General features: G+C 36.9%; 1 protein-coding gene across 1 annotated transcript; it reads right to left on the bottom strand.

The window, feature by feature from the left end:
* Window positions 1–229: 229 nt before the first annotated feature.
* LOC150040533 (ferritin heavy polypeptide-like 17E) lies at window positions 230–751 on the bottom strand. Its single transcript, XM_090326578.1, has one exon. It carries the CDS (start codon window positions 749–751, stop codon window positions 230–232), a length of 522 nt encoding a protein of 173 aa, XP_090182704.1.
* Window positions 752–13,151: the final 12,400 nt, after the last annotated feature.

The raw sequence follows: 13,151 nt of genomic DNA, 5'->3' as shown, positions 1-13,151 counted from the left end.
TTAATCTTTCATTATTTTTAAACAATTTTTTTCATAACCCTCTGCTTTCATTCTTTATATAGGAGAGCAATTTTTACACACAAGAAGAAACTGATCTTGCTTAGAAAAAAATTTATTTCAAATATTAGTGTCATAGAAGAGCCAGTTAATATGCCACCAAGCGATAAGATTGCCTGATCTGCTGACCTAGGGAAAGATTTAGTGGTCTTAGGAAAGTCCCGATTCAGTTCTACTGGACTCCATTGTGTAGAGTAAACTTGTCAAACAGGTATTCATTTAAGGCATCTTTAATGGACCACCTATCCCTCATATTGGTGAGAAAACGATTGAGCGTGAACAGGGTTTGCAATTGTTTGCGAAGACACTGATCCTTCAGGAAATGTCCTAGATGTAGGTCTCCCTTGCTGATGGCTAGTTGATACAAATCCAGGAGGCTCTCTGAGATGATAACTTCTAAGTGAAAGGCACATTCTAATGTCTGGAAGACACCTTGCCAGTCATCGCGGTCCGGCTTGATGATATCTCTCAGAGTGATGCTTCTACCACGATTGTTTTGCATCCGCAGGAGCATTTCGGCACTCACTTTCCATTCTTGTGATCGGTTCAATAAGAAGGATGTAAAATGTTGCAGAGCCACGTCCTCACGGCCACCGTAAAAAGCCATTGACAAATATATGTAAGACGCATACATCTGTAGCTGGATCTGGTTATTAACTGCTGTCTGGCAATCGGGGTGGTATTTGTAAAACATGGGTGTGGTGGTCGCCTTGACAAGTGGCGATCGAACACAATAGCAGCAAAGGAAAAGTCCAACTGGAAGAAAAGCGGGGAGGGGGGGGCAGTACTGCCGCAGAGCAGACACTAGCACTGGAGGTGCCTAAGCACTCGTGATGACCCTCATTTGGGCCAACACGAGGCTGTGGGTGTCGAACTCCCCTATGAGATAGATCAGAAGTTGGCCTGAGGTTAGTCTGAAGGAATCTGTAATTCAGACGTCACTGAGACGTCACAGAGACAATTGCCTGTTGAGACGTCTCCGGATGTAGAAAATTGCTTAGTGAAAAGTGGGCATTGACAGCGTTTTGCAAGACAATTGAACTATGTTCAGGGGGTCATCAGATCAGTGTTGGGGAGGAGAGCACTTTACCTGCATATTTTAAAATACAATGTATGAATAAAGCATACAATTTTTGAGGTAATCATGTTGATGGTTTCATTAAGTTATTCATAGATTAACCATATGTGATTATTTCATTTAATGTTGCCTTTGGGGGCATATCAGTTAACTTAATATCAGAATGCTGGTAACTCTGATTTTTGGCTTCCATATCTATGCTAACAATACTTCTGAGTGGGATTAATGTTAGTATCAGAAGTGCAGGCAGCTTGAACTAGAGTTCTGAAGGTAGGAAGAACAGACAGATTGCTCAACACTATGATAAGGTTTTTTTCTTTTAAGTCATGGGTTTACTATGGAGATAAACTTGCAGAGGAAAGACTACTGCCCAAGTGTGCAGATTCAGCACTACATATTAGCTAGGATATATCATACTGGTCTGGGGAATTCGAGATTGAAGGGACTAGTGTGTAAGTAACGAATGATGAGACATAGATAATATGTGAAATGGTCCACAGTCAGAGAAAGGGAGAAAAACAAGGCTTGTTTAAACTCCAGTCTGTTCAAAGCAGTTGTAAATCCTTGTCTGGCACCAGGCACATGGGTTGCTGCATGTCAAGAACAGAGGATAAGGCCAAAGTGCTCATAAATAAATCAAGGCCCTAGTCTGGGGCTTTAAGATAAGAAGGGACATTTGGCTAGTTGGACCTAAGAAGTTCCGCCAGTGTCCTGTGTGACTTTGCATTGCTCATTATTGACTTTTTAATTTTGCAATAATATGTTAGCATTCAAGCACTTTCTCATTTCTTCAACAGTTACTTCTGTTGCTTCATTTTGTTTTATGAAATTGGTGTCTTCCTTATAATTATGACAATGAGAACTTGATTTTTTCCTGTGGAAAAGTTGTCATTTATTTTATGTTTTGATGTTGCTTCTTTTTTTTCTTTTTGCCCATTCTGTGGCTTGAACTCAGGGCCTGGCCACTGTCCCTGAGCTTCCCCACCCGCAAGGCTAGCACTCTACCACTTAAGCCACAGAGCCACTTCCACCTTATTCTGAGTAGGTTATTGGAGATGAGAGTCTCATTGACTTTTCTTCCCAGGCTGGCTTCCAACCATGATCCTCAGATCTCAACCTTCTGAATAGCTAGGATTATTGGTGCCAGTTACCAGTGCTGGGCTAGAGTTTTATTCTTCTATAATTCATTCATGATTTCCTTTTCACTTTTAGCTTCACTGGTAGACTTCTGTGAATTAGAGGAGGATAAGTATCAATTAAGGAATGAGATATATATGGCATGGAACTTGCTAGTGGGATGGAGATCATCCCAGTTGCTAAAACTTGGGCATATCTAACAGAGAAAGTAAGTATCCCTCTTCCAGGCAATATGTGCTCCGATTTATAATTCCCTGGTGCAGTTTTGCAGTAATATGCTCTTCTGCTATAACATTGGCTATTTTCTTGGTTGAATGATTCATTGTCTTTGGAATGTAGCTTTTGTGGAGGAAAGGGATTCCAACACCACTGACGAGAGCTTACAAGAATGACTGGGTCAGGGTCATAACAAGGAAGTGGCAGAAAAATGCCTTGTTTGGAAACAGTTAAGTGATTAAAACCATAGTTTGTATTAGCTTTTTTACATAGTTATGCATGGATGACTGCCTATTTTAAGTCGATATATGATACAATGTTTTTCATGTTATTTATTATATATTTATTTTTTGTTATAAAGATGATGTACAAAGGGGTACTTTTTGGACAATGTCACCACTAGGTTCTTTTGCAGTTCTTTAATATTATGTGTTTTCATTGTCTTTTTCAGCTGTTTCACGTTGTGAAGTAAAGAAATGTTAACAGCAGGCAGGTGGTAGTAGCTCTTGCTTATAATCCTAGTTACTCAGGAGACTGAAAACTGAGTTTCATGGTTCAAAGCCAGCCCAGGCAGGAAAGTCCAAGTGTCTTTTATCTCCCATTAATTAGGACAAAACCAGAAGTGGTGCCATGGCTCACAGTGATAAAGCATTAGCTATGAATGATAAAGCTCAGAGACAGAAACCAGGCCCTATGCATTCATGGGGCTTATGACTAACTAAAGAAAGAAAGAAAGAAAAAGAAAAAGGTAAAAGAACCAAAAAGAAAAAAAAGAAATGTAATAGCATCTGCTTTTCCTCTTTTCTAAGAATTCCTCATAGAGTTTTGTCTGATAATAGCATCCTTTCATATGCGTGCTATTAGTGTATACAGATTTTTTTTTGTCAGGCCTGGGCTTGAGCTCAGGGTCTGAGCACTGTCCTTGGACTTTCTCAAGGCTAGAACTCTACCACTTGAGCCTCAGCACCACTTCCGGCTTTTTCTATATATGTGGTACCAAGGAATCGAGCCCGGGTCTTCATGCATGCTAGGCAAGCACTTTAACCAGTAGGCCAAACCCCCAGCCTGTATACAGATACTTTTGTGTTTAGTCACTACCATGACTATTATCATATTCTAAATTTCTATAAATGTAAATAATTTTCTGAATAGCTAATGTATTTATGTTTCAAAAAGTACATGGCTTTATTCTGTGTAGGCAACTGGTAATTATGATCACAAAGAGAAAGAACAGGAAAATAATACACTTAAATAATAGAAGATTCTCTAGAAAGTAAATTTTTCACAAGTGCACAAGGCCTACTTGCCAAAATGGCCCATATTCCTAGCAGTAACCGAGCAAAGACAGAGGCGAGGCCCTATCTCAGAAGCAAAAGTGAGAAGAACATATTAAAATGATCTGGCTCCATATCTTTGCTATGGTGAATAATGCTGCAATAAACATTGTTGTGCTAGTGGATTTAGTATGCCTTAGTTTCTGGATGGTTGGGTAAATGCCAAGTAGTGGAATTGCTGGGTCATAGGGAAGCTCTGTTTAGCCTTTTGAGGCACTGCCACACTGCTTTCCATAGTGGTTGAACAAGTTTGCACTCCCACCAACAGTTTAGTAGTGATCCCTCCTGGCCCCATCCCCTCCAGCATCTGTTGTTATTAGTTTTTCTGATCCTGGCCATTCTAACTGGAGTGAGGTGGAATCTTAGAGTTGTTTTGATTTGCATTTCTTTTATAACCAGAGATGTTAAGCATTTCTTCATGTGTCTATACGCCATTTTTGTTTCTTCTTCAGAGAAGATTCTCTTTAAGTGTTTGGCCCATTTTTTAATGGGATGGTTGTTACTTTGGAGATTGGTTTTGGAGTGATTCAATTTTTTGAGCTGTTGATATATTTTAGATATGAGGCCTTTGTCTGTTGTATGGTTGGTGAAGATCTTCTCCCACTCTGTAGGCTTCCTAATTAATTTACTAGCTACGTCCTTTGCCATACAAAAGCTCTGCAGTTAAATGCAGTCCCACTTATCCAGCCTTTCTCTAATTTGTTGTGATTCTTGGTCCTTATTAAGAAAGTTTCGACCTGTGCCAAGGAAGCCTAGTGTATCTCCTATTCCTTCTTGTAAAGTTTTCAGTGTGTCAGCTTTTACCTCCAGGTCTTTGATCCATTTGGAGTTAATTCTAGTGCAGGGTGACAAGGATCCAACTTTAGTTTTCTGCAGGTGCTTAACCAGTTCTGCCAAATGTCCCTCAGTTGATGAATGGATCAACAATATGTGGTATTTGTACACAATGGAATTCTATGCTGCTGTCAGGAAAAACGACATCGTCCCATTTGTTAGGAAATGGAAAGACTTCGGAAAAAATCATATTAAGTGAAGTAAGCCAGACTCAAAGGAACTTACGCTCAATGGTTTCCCTCATTTGTCATAATCAGTAGAAACCTTGGGCTCTACTAGCAGAGATTTGCAATAGAGCAAAACCTAGATACATAAGGCCATATAGTATGAAGCTAATTGAAAGGACCTCTAGGATATTGAAACAAAAGCCATATAATAAACGATTGTTGTCCTTAATGTACTATGTTATCTCTCATCTCTTTTGTTGTCCCTTGGTTATATCATATTGTTACAGTATCTCACTTTGTTATCTGATATATTAGATACATTTGTATTTGGTTATTTGAAATTGGATAGGGAAGGGGGGAAAACCAAGATGGGGGGTGGAAGGGAGGGTAATGGGGACCAAGACATGTGAAAGGGTATCAATGTATGTGAATTAATGCATCTTCTATCTGGCAAATATCATGTAACCCTTTTATTAATTACAATAAAAAATAAAAAATGAAATAATCTGGACTAATATTACCTGTTTTCTCTTACATGTGGAATCTAGATCTAAAATGAAAAAAATAAAGTTACATGAATGTAAAATGGGGACTGTCTTGAGGGGAGAAAAGTAAGAGTGATAAAGGTAAAAGGAGAAGATAATGAGAGATATACATATGATTGAACTATAGGATATGCCTATAGGAAGACAGCCTATAGGAAAATAGATTATATTCGAGATTTGTCATTTTCTGTATATGATTATGGTATTTGGAAGCAGTAATAACTTGACTTCTTTTCATAATTTAAATCCTCTTATTTTTCCATGGCTTATTAGCTTTGGCTAGGAGATCAAATACTGTGTTGAATAAAAGTTGTGAAATTCAGAAGGTCTCAGATGGCTCACGCCTCTAATCCTAGTTTCTCAGGAGGCTGAGATGTGAGAATTGTGGTTCAAAGACAGCCTAGGTAAGAAAGTCTATAAGACTCTTCTCTTCAATAACTACCAAAATTCTGGATGTTCAGCTGTGACTTAGGGGGTAGAATGTTAGCTTTGAGCAAAAAAAAAACTCAGGGACCACACCTAGGCCCAGAGTTCATTTAGTTCCCAGTATGGTGCACAAATGTGTGCACACATACACACACACACACACACACACACACACACACACACACACAAAATGTCACAAAATGATATACATGTTTCATTTTAGGTCTGTGAAAAAAATATTTTAGATTTTATCTTATTGTGCTATGCTAGATATTGGTTTATTTTATATTATTTATTTTTTGCCTGTCCTGGGCTTGGGATCAGGGCCTGAGCACTGTCCCTGAGTTTTCTCAAGGCCAGAGTTCTATCACTTGAGCTGCATTACCACTTCTAGCTCTTTTCAATTTATGTCGTACTGAAGAATCTAACTCAGGTTTTCATGCATGCTAGGCAAGCACTCTATCACTAGGCCAAACTCCTGTCCCCTATTGGCTTATTTTAAATGATTTTTATGATGTTGAAGTATGTTCATTATTTTTTTGTCCGTCATGGGACTTGAACTCTGGGCCTGGATGCTGTCCCTGAGCTCTTCAGGTCAAGGATACCACCCTACCTCTTGAACCACAGCACCACTTCCCTTTTTCTGGCCATTAAGTGGAGGTAGGTGTCTCATGGACTATAGTACCCTGGCTGACTTTGAATTTCAGTCCTCAGATCTCAGCCTCCTGAGTAGCTAGGATTACAGGTGAGCCACCATGCCCAGGTATGTTCCTTATTTTGTACCTTTGAACATATCTTTATTATAAAATTGCTACAAGTAAACAAGTTCAGAAAATGCCACATTCTCATATTGTTAGAAGCGTTTGTCCCTCCCTTTGAAAATGTTAATCTATTAATAGGATATTATTAGCTCACTAACAATGTTCACTTATCATGCTGGGCGGTTTATAATAGATAAACTCCATACATGATAGATTTTCTAAGAAAGTCTTGGGTCACCCTTGTTATCTTCACCCTTGTTATCCTCATACATTACTATTAACACACATATTTACTCACAAAGCTACACTTGTATGATTTACTATCTATATGACAGAACACAAATACATTAACATTTTTCAAGATAGTATTATTCTTGAGGCTATTCATTTTGACAACATTGAGGTTTGAACTTATGAGATCAGGTTGGGTAGGTAAGTAGGTAGGTAGGTGCCCTACTACTTGAGTGCTTATTTTTCATTTTTATTTGCATACATTGTTTGTACAGAAGGGTTTTATTATCAAATTTACCATTCTCGTGCCCTCTGCTCCTCGAAACAATTTCAACAGGTTTTTTTTATTTTCTTCTTTTAAAAAATTTTAAATTTTTTTAGTAAAAAATTTGTATTCTACTTTTCAGTTATATTATTATAAAAGTATATGAATTTGCCAGGTGCTGGTGGCTTTCAACTATAATAATAGTTACTCAGGATGCAGAAATCACTACTGAAGTAATAGTTTGCATAGCAGTAATTTAAGGAAAGGCAAATGTGGTATAGATTTTGTCAGCCTAGAGATCTAGAATATATTTAAACTGTATTCCATTTCACTAAAATTCAGTGTATTTTTCAAAATATGCTAGGAATAAAAACATAATCCTTAACATATTCCCTATGGTTCCACACCTTACTACAATGTAAACCTAGTCTATTATTGGAAAAGTTTGTATTTCATATGAGCATTATTCTCCATAATTTGATATGGTAAATGTCTTCTCATTTTAATGATCAAAACTTTTCTTCCACTGTATCAATTGTTTATTTGTTTATTCTTTAATAATTTTTATTTCCTTATTCTTTCATAAAAGTTTGAGGATAACTTCAGTAAGCAAAGTTTAAAATTCAGTGGAAAACACAATATACAACAGTAAAAATAAATTTGTTTTTGGCCTTTCAGTGTTTTTAGTTCTTGTAACTCATAGATGAAATGTATCCGTCACTTATCCTGCAGAGAAAATTTGTTTCCCCTCCACTCTTGCTTTTTTTTTTCTTTTCAGTTTAATAATCAGGCCATAGTTTACATTTAGCCAAATCAAAAAGTCAGTTCTTAAATCACTACTAATTAAAACATGTTGTTCACATCAATATATTTCAATTAGTCTGGTAGCAATAGACACAAGATAAAAAAAGGCACTTAGACCATTCATTCAGTTGTTACAAATAAAAAATTTTCTATGCAAACCAAAGTCTATATCTTTTTCTCACAAAATCACAAAATCTCCTTTGTATATCAGTCTTTGGTGCATTACAGTATATTGGATAATAGAGTTCTATTATTTTCTCCCTCTTTGTATCTATAAGTAAATAAGATTATTATTATAAATATAATTTTTACCAATATTAAGAAGATGGGTACTTTAAAATGTAATGCAAGTACATACATAAATGAAATGCCACTGTTATCTTCACTCATTATGTCTTGCAGAACACAAATTTTATACTCACATTAAAAAGATATATTGCTGATGTTGGTCATTAACTAAGAAAATGAGCCATAAGGGGTACATTCTGGTAAGGATCACCTAAATGAGACATAGTCCCAAGATACTTTTTTTTTCTTGCAAATAGCTTATAACAAAACTTTAACAGTATGCTTTTATTTTTCAAATTAATATTCTTTTTAAATTTAATTTTATTGTAAAGGTGATATACAAAGGGGTTATAGTTACATAAGTAAGGTATTTCTTTTTGAACAGTGTTACCCACTCCCTCATTTTCTCCCACTTTCCCCTCCTTATCCCATTTGTAAAGTTCATTTCTAGCATAGTATCTAGTGAGTATCACTGTCAAATTGGTTCACATATTGTCCCATCATTTCTGTGATAAAAGCCAATCCTATATATGTATATATATATATATATATTTTATTTATTTATTTATTTTTCCCAGTCCGGGGGCTTGAACTCAGGACCTGAATTCTGTCCTACAGCATCTCTGTGTTCAGGGCTAGAGATCTAACTTTTCTGTTTATTTGGTACTAAAGAACTGAACCCAGGGCTTCATGCACGCTAGACAAGTACTCTATTACTGAACCACATCCCCAGACCCCAGTCCTATATTTGAGAGTGTCCACGCACACTCACATTGTATAACCTCATGTACCTGAAAATTGAAGTCCATTTTTTGTTAATTAAGTTCTTAAAGATGAATATTTTAGCAGTTGGGAAGAGAAATAAATAACTGCATGATATAGTAGTAGCCTTTGTAATGGAGATAATTCATACTCTGTATTTTGAGTGTATTATTTGTCATTCAAGATATATAGAAACAAAACAAATTAATAAATGTTTGCTGTTCCCTCCTTAGTAGGCATTGAAAGTCTTGGGAATCTATATCAGACAGTTCTTAGTTGAAAGCAGGTCTCCACTCCTTCCAAATTGTGAGAATTAGCATACAAGAACTGATTTACTGGGCCAGGAGCCTGGCCTAGTGGTAGGGCACTCACCTAGCATGCACAATGCCCTGGGTTCAATTCCCCGGAACCACATACATAGAAAAAGCCAGAAGTGGCACTGTGGTTCAAGTGATAGAGTGCTAGCCTTGAGCAAGAATTGTCCAAGGACAGTGTATATAGGTCCTGAGGTTAAGCCCCAGGACAGGCAAAAAAAAAGAGCTGATTTACTTATCAGACTGAAATGATACTGTTATTATGAGATGGTCAAACATATTAGGCTAGGTGATGCATTGAATATGATGCTAATATGGCAAATTAGCTCATTGTTCACAATCAATATGTAGTAATCAGATGCTGATAGCTCACACCTGTAATCTTTGATACTCAATAGGGTGAGATCTGAGGATCTTGATTTGAAGCCAACCTGGGCAATAAAGTTCATGAGATTCATCTCTAGTTAAACACCAAACCATTAATGGAGCTGTGACTGAAGTGAAAGTGGCAGAGAACTAGCCTTGGACCAAAGCACTGAGAGACAGCACCTACACCCTGAGTCATTCCCAGGACCACCACCAACACACACACACAAAGCAACAACAAAAAAATCAGTAAATTAAAGTCACCAGGTGTTGATGGCTTATATCTGTAATACTATTTACACAGGGGGCTGAGATCTAAGGATAGCAGTTTGAAGCCAGCTTAGTCAGGAAAGCTCATTACACTCTTTTTTTTTTGCCAGTCCTGGGCTTGAGCTCAGGGCCTGAGCACTGTCCTTGGACTTTCTCAAGGTTAGAGCTCTACTACTTGAGCCTCAGCACCACTTCGGCTTTTTTCTATGTGTGTGGTACCGAGGAATTGAACCCGGGTCTTCATGCATGCTAGGCAAGCACTTTAACCACTAGGCCAAACTCCCGGCCCTCATTACACTCTTATTTCCAATTAACTACCATAAAAGCTGGAAGAGGTGTTGCGGATTAAGTAATAGAGTGCTAGCCTTGAGAAAAAAGCTCTGAGACAGTGCCCAGGCCCTGACTTCAAGCTCCAGTACAGTATTAAAATAAAAAAGACATAAGCTGTTTTTGACAAAGTAGTCCAGTATTTATGTTAAAGTTCACTGTAGGCTGGGCACTGCTGGCTCATGCCTTTAATCCTCACTACACAGTACTCTTTAGATTGAGATTTTAGGATTACAGTTGGAAGCCGCTGAGACAAGAAAGTCTTTGAGACTCTTAGCTCCAGTCAACTATCAAAAGTCTGCAAGTCAAGCTTGGGCATGAATGGTAGAGTACTTAGTCTTGAGTAAGAAAGCTCAGGGACAATGTCCAGGACATGATTTCAAGCCCCAGGACCTGCTTGCACACATGTTCACACACAAATACATGTACACACACATGCATGTGCACACACACACACACACACAAAAGCTCACTATAATTTTTTAAAATTAGAACTCTTGTAAATCTAGGAGACAATCTAATCACAGATTTTCCTTCCCCTTTTATTCTATCATTTTTTTTCTTTTACAACTAGTTACTGAAACATTATTTATGCAGAAAGTGTCAAACTGGTGTAAAACATCAGTATCTTTTAGAATCATTAAGTCCTAATGATTACTCTGAAAAAAAAGTCAACTTCAAAAAGTAGTTTATAAAAGGTTATACAAGAAACTTATATATGAAAGAAGCAGTGATGTTTACAAAAATAAATGTACTCATCTCCTGACATGAAATGCTATCCCCTCTGTACCACATATTAATAATAAATTATTTTTTAAAGAATATATTAACGTTGATTTTTACATCATATTTTAAATGACAAGTTTAACATACAAGTGTTCAACGAGGGAATAAATTATTTTTAAAAAGTTTTTTATACATTTCTGTGGCTTTAAAACTTTTTTCTATTGTTATCTGAACTGACATTTAATTTTAAGAGTGTCTTAAACCTGACATTTTATGTGTTTCCGTTGCAATATTGTTTTCTGGAGGATCACAATAATAGTATAATATGTGATAGTTTTATAGTTACCTTAGAAAATGGAATAAAAATCCACTAAATATAAATTCTAGCCATAATTTTGTTCTCTATTGTGAATTATATGATAAATTGTGATTTTTATAGAAGGGAAATGATGGAAATGTTGTAAATATGTGATATATAATGAGTTTGGGTGGTTTTTGTAAACTAATTACCTTCTGATCCTAGAAAGGAAGTCCGGTACATAAAGTATAAACCACGACAAGGATTCACTTTGTAAAGCCTGGTTGGTCAGAGAAAGGCAAGGTAGGGGTTTCTACAAGAAGCCTTTGCCAGGGTAGTTTATGAAACTGTGAGTAAAGCTGTAGCTGCAATGGATAACTCAGGAACTTAGAAGTGATATGAACATGGAATTCCTGCTGATGAGAGCTGTAGACAGCAAGCAGAACCAGCTCAAAGAGTGGCCATGTGGGCTGCAGACAACAAAGCTATTGGGGCAGGGCTACCCAATCTCTTTGGCGCTTATCTCCAAGGGATTTCGTTGTACCACTGGGTTTTTGTCTTTTTGATCCATTCCTCTTTATTATTTTCCTATTCCTCCCTTTAAGAATGGATTTTTGTTTATCTTGTGCCATTTTATTTGTTGGTATGAAACTTATTTGATCTCAGTGATAGCTGGCAGCTGCTTTCCTTGAGTCTTAGAGATGACTTGGGACTTAAGACTTTTGAACATTGTTGGAACAGTGAAGACTTCAGGGATTCTGAAACAGACTAGATAACATTTGGAAGGATATGGACATAAACTACTGAGAGCAAGAAGTGGATTGCTAGACTCAATTTTGCATATCCCAAACTTTTATTAACACAGCTTTGTCCCCAGCCTGAGGTATTATTGCCTGATGGTAGTAGATGGTATCTACTTTAGCAAGTAGATCCTAATTTTAGGAAGTTCAACCACTGGGGTGTATGTTCTTGAGGAGAATATTGGAATTCCTGTCTTTTTCTATTCTATTTCTTGGTCACCAGGAGTTAGGCAGTGTTCCCAGACATATACTTCTGCCATGATGTACCCTGTTGCCACAAATCTGTAGCAGCAAGACCCACTAGAATGATAAAAAAAGAATATGAAAAAATATTATCTTAGTAAGGGAATACTGTCAACAGAATATTACAAAGAAGGATCAGGGTCTTTTATTTCTGAATCTTCTACTTTCAAGCTATAGTTTCGCAGTATCTGCCACTTGTCTAGCTAAACTCACTTAGGAACCTTTACTACAAGTATTGGGCATTCTTGGTTATAGGAAACACTACCTCTCCTTTTCCCTTCAATCCTAACATTAACAATACTGGCTTCTTAACAGTTGCTAACCTCAGTGTTCCTCATAGTTTCTTCATTTTTCCTAATTCCGATCCCTTTTAGCAAGTGTTCCCTTAATTAAATGGTATTTCATCATCTTTTTCAAATGTGATATATATTTTTAGCAAGGATTCTGACTGAAACATTGGTAGTGGTGAGCTGAAGAATCTTCTAGGTTGTCTGAAGGAGTTGGGGGAACTGCTGGGGAGACAAATGGGAAGATGCAGTTTTAACAAATTTTATAGCTTACTGGTAGCAACCCTTCTTTAAATGGAGAAGCAATAAATCCTTGCATTGCTTCTTAATTATTTTGGTTTGGTTGCTATTTCTTTGCATACTCACAGGAGTACATGATTAGATGAGACTATCAGGGGGTCTATCAGGATCTTATTATATCATAATAAAACATTTTTCTTGAAATTAGAAGCATCCCAACCAAGTGTACCTTATCTGCTCAGTTTCTTTCCACATTTAGTGACCAGGCATGGTGTGTTCTTCAATATCAAGTAAGATAAGACACTCATTTTTATTTTTTTAACATTTGTTTTTTTATTGTTAACTAGAGACTGGTACTCCTTTTGGAGGCAACAA

The sequence above is a fragment of the Megascapheus bottae genome, chromosome X (assembly GCF_031878675.1).
Source record: "Megascapheus bottae isolate mThoBot1 chromosome X, mThoBot2.hap1, whole genome shotgun sequence".
NCBI lineage: Eukaryota > Metazoa > Chordata > Mammalia > Rodentia > Geomyidae > Megascapheus > Megascapheus bottae.
Note: the sequence above shows the minus strand (reverse complement) of the source record. Positions and strands in the feature narration are given on the sequence as shown.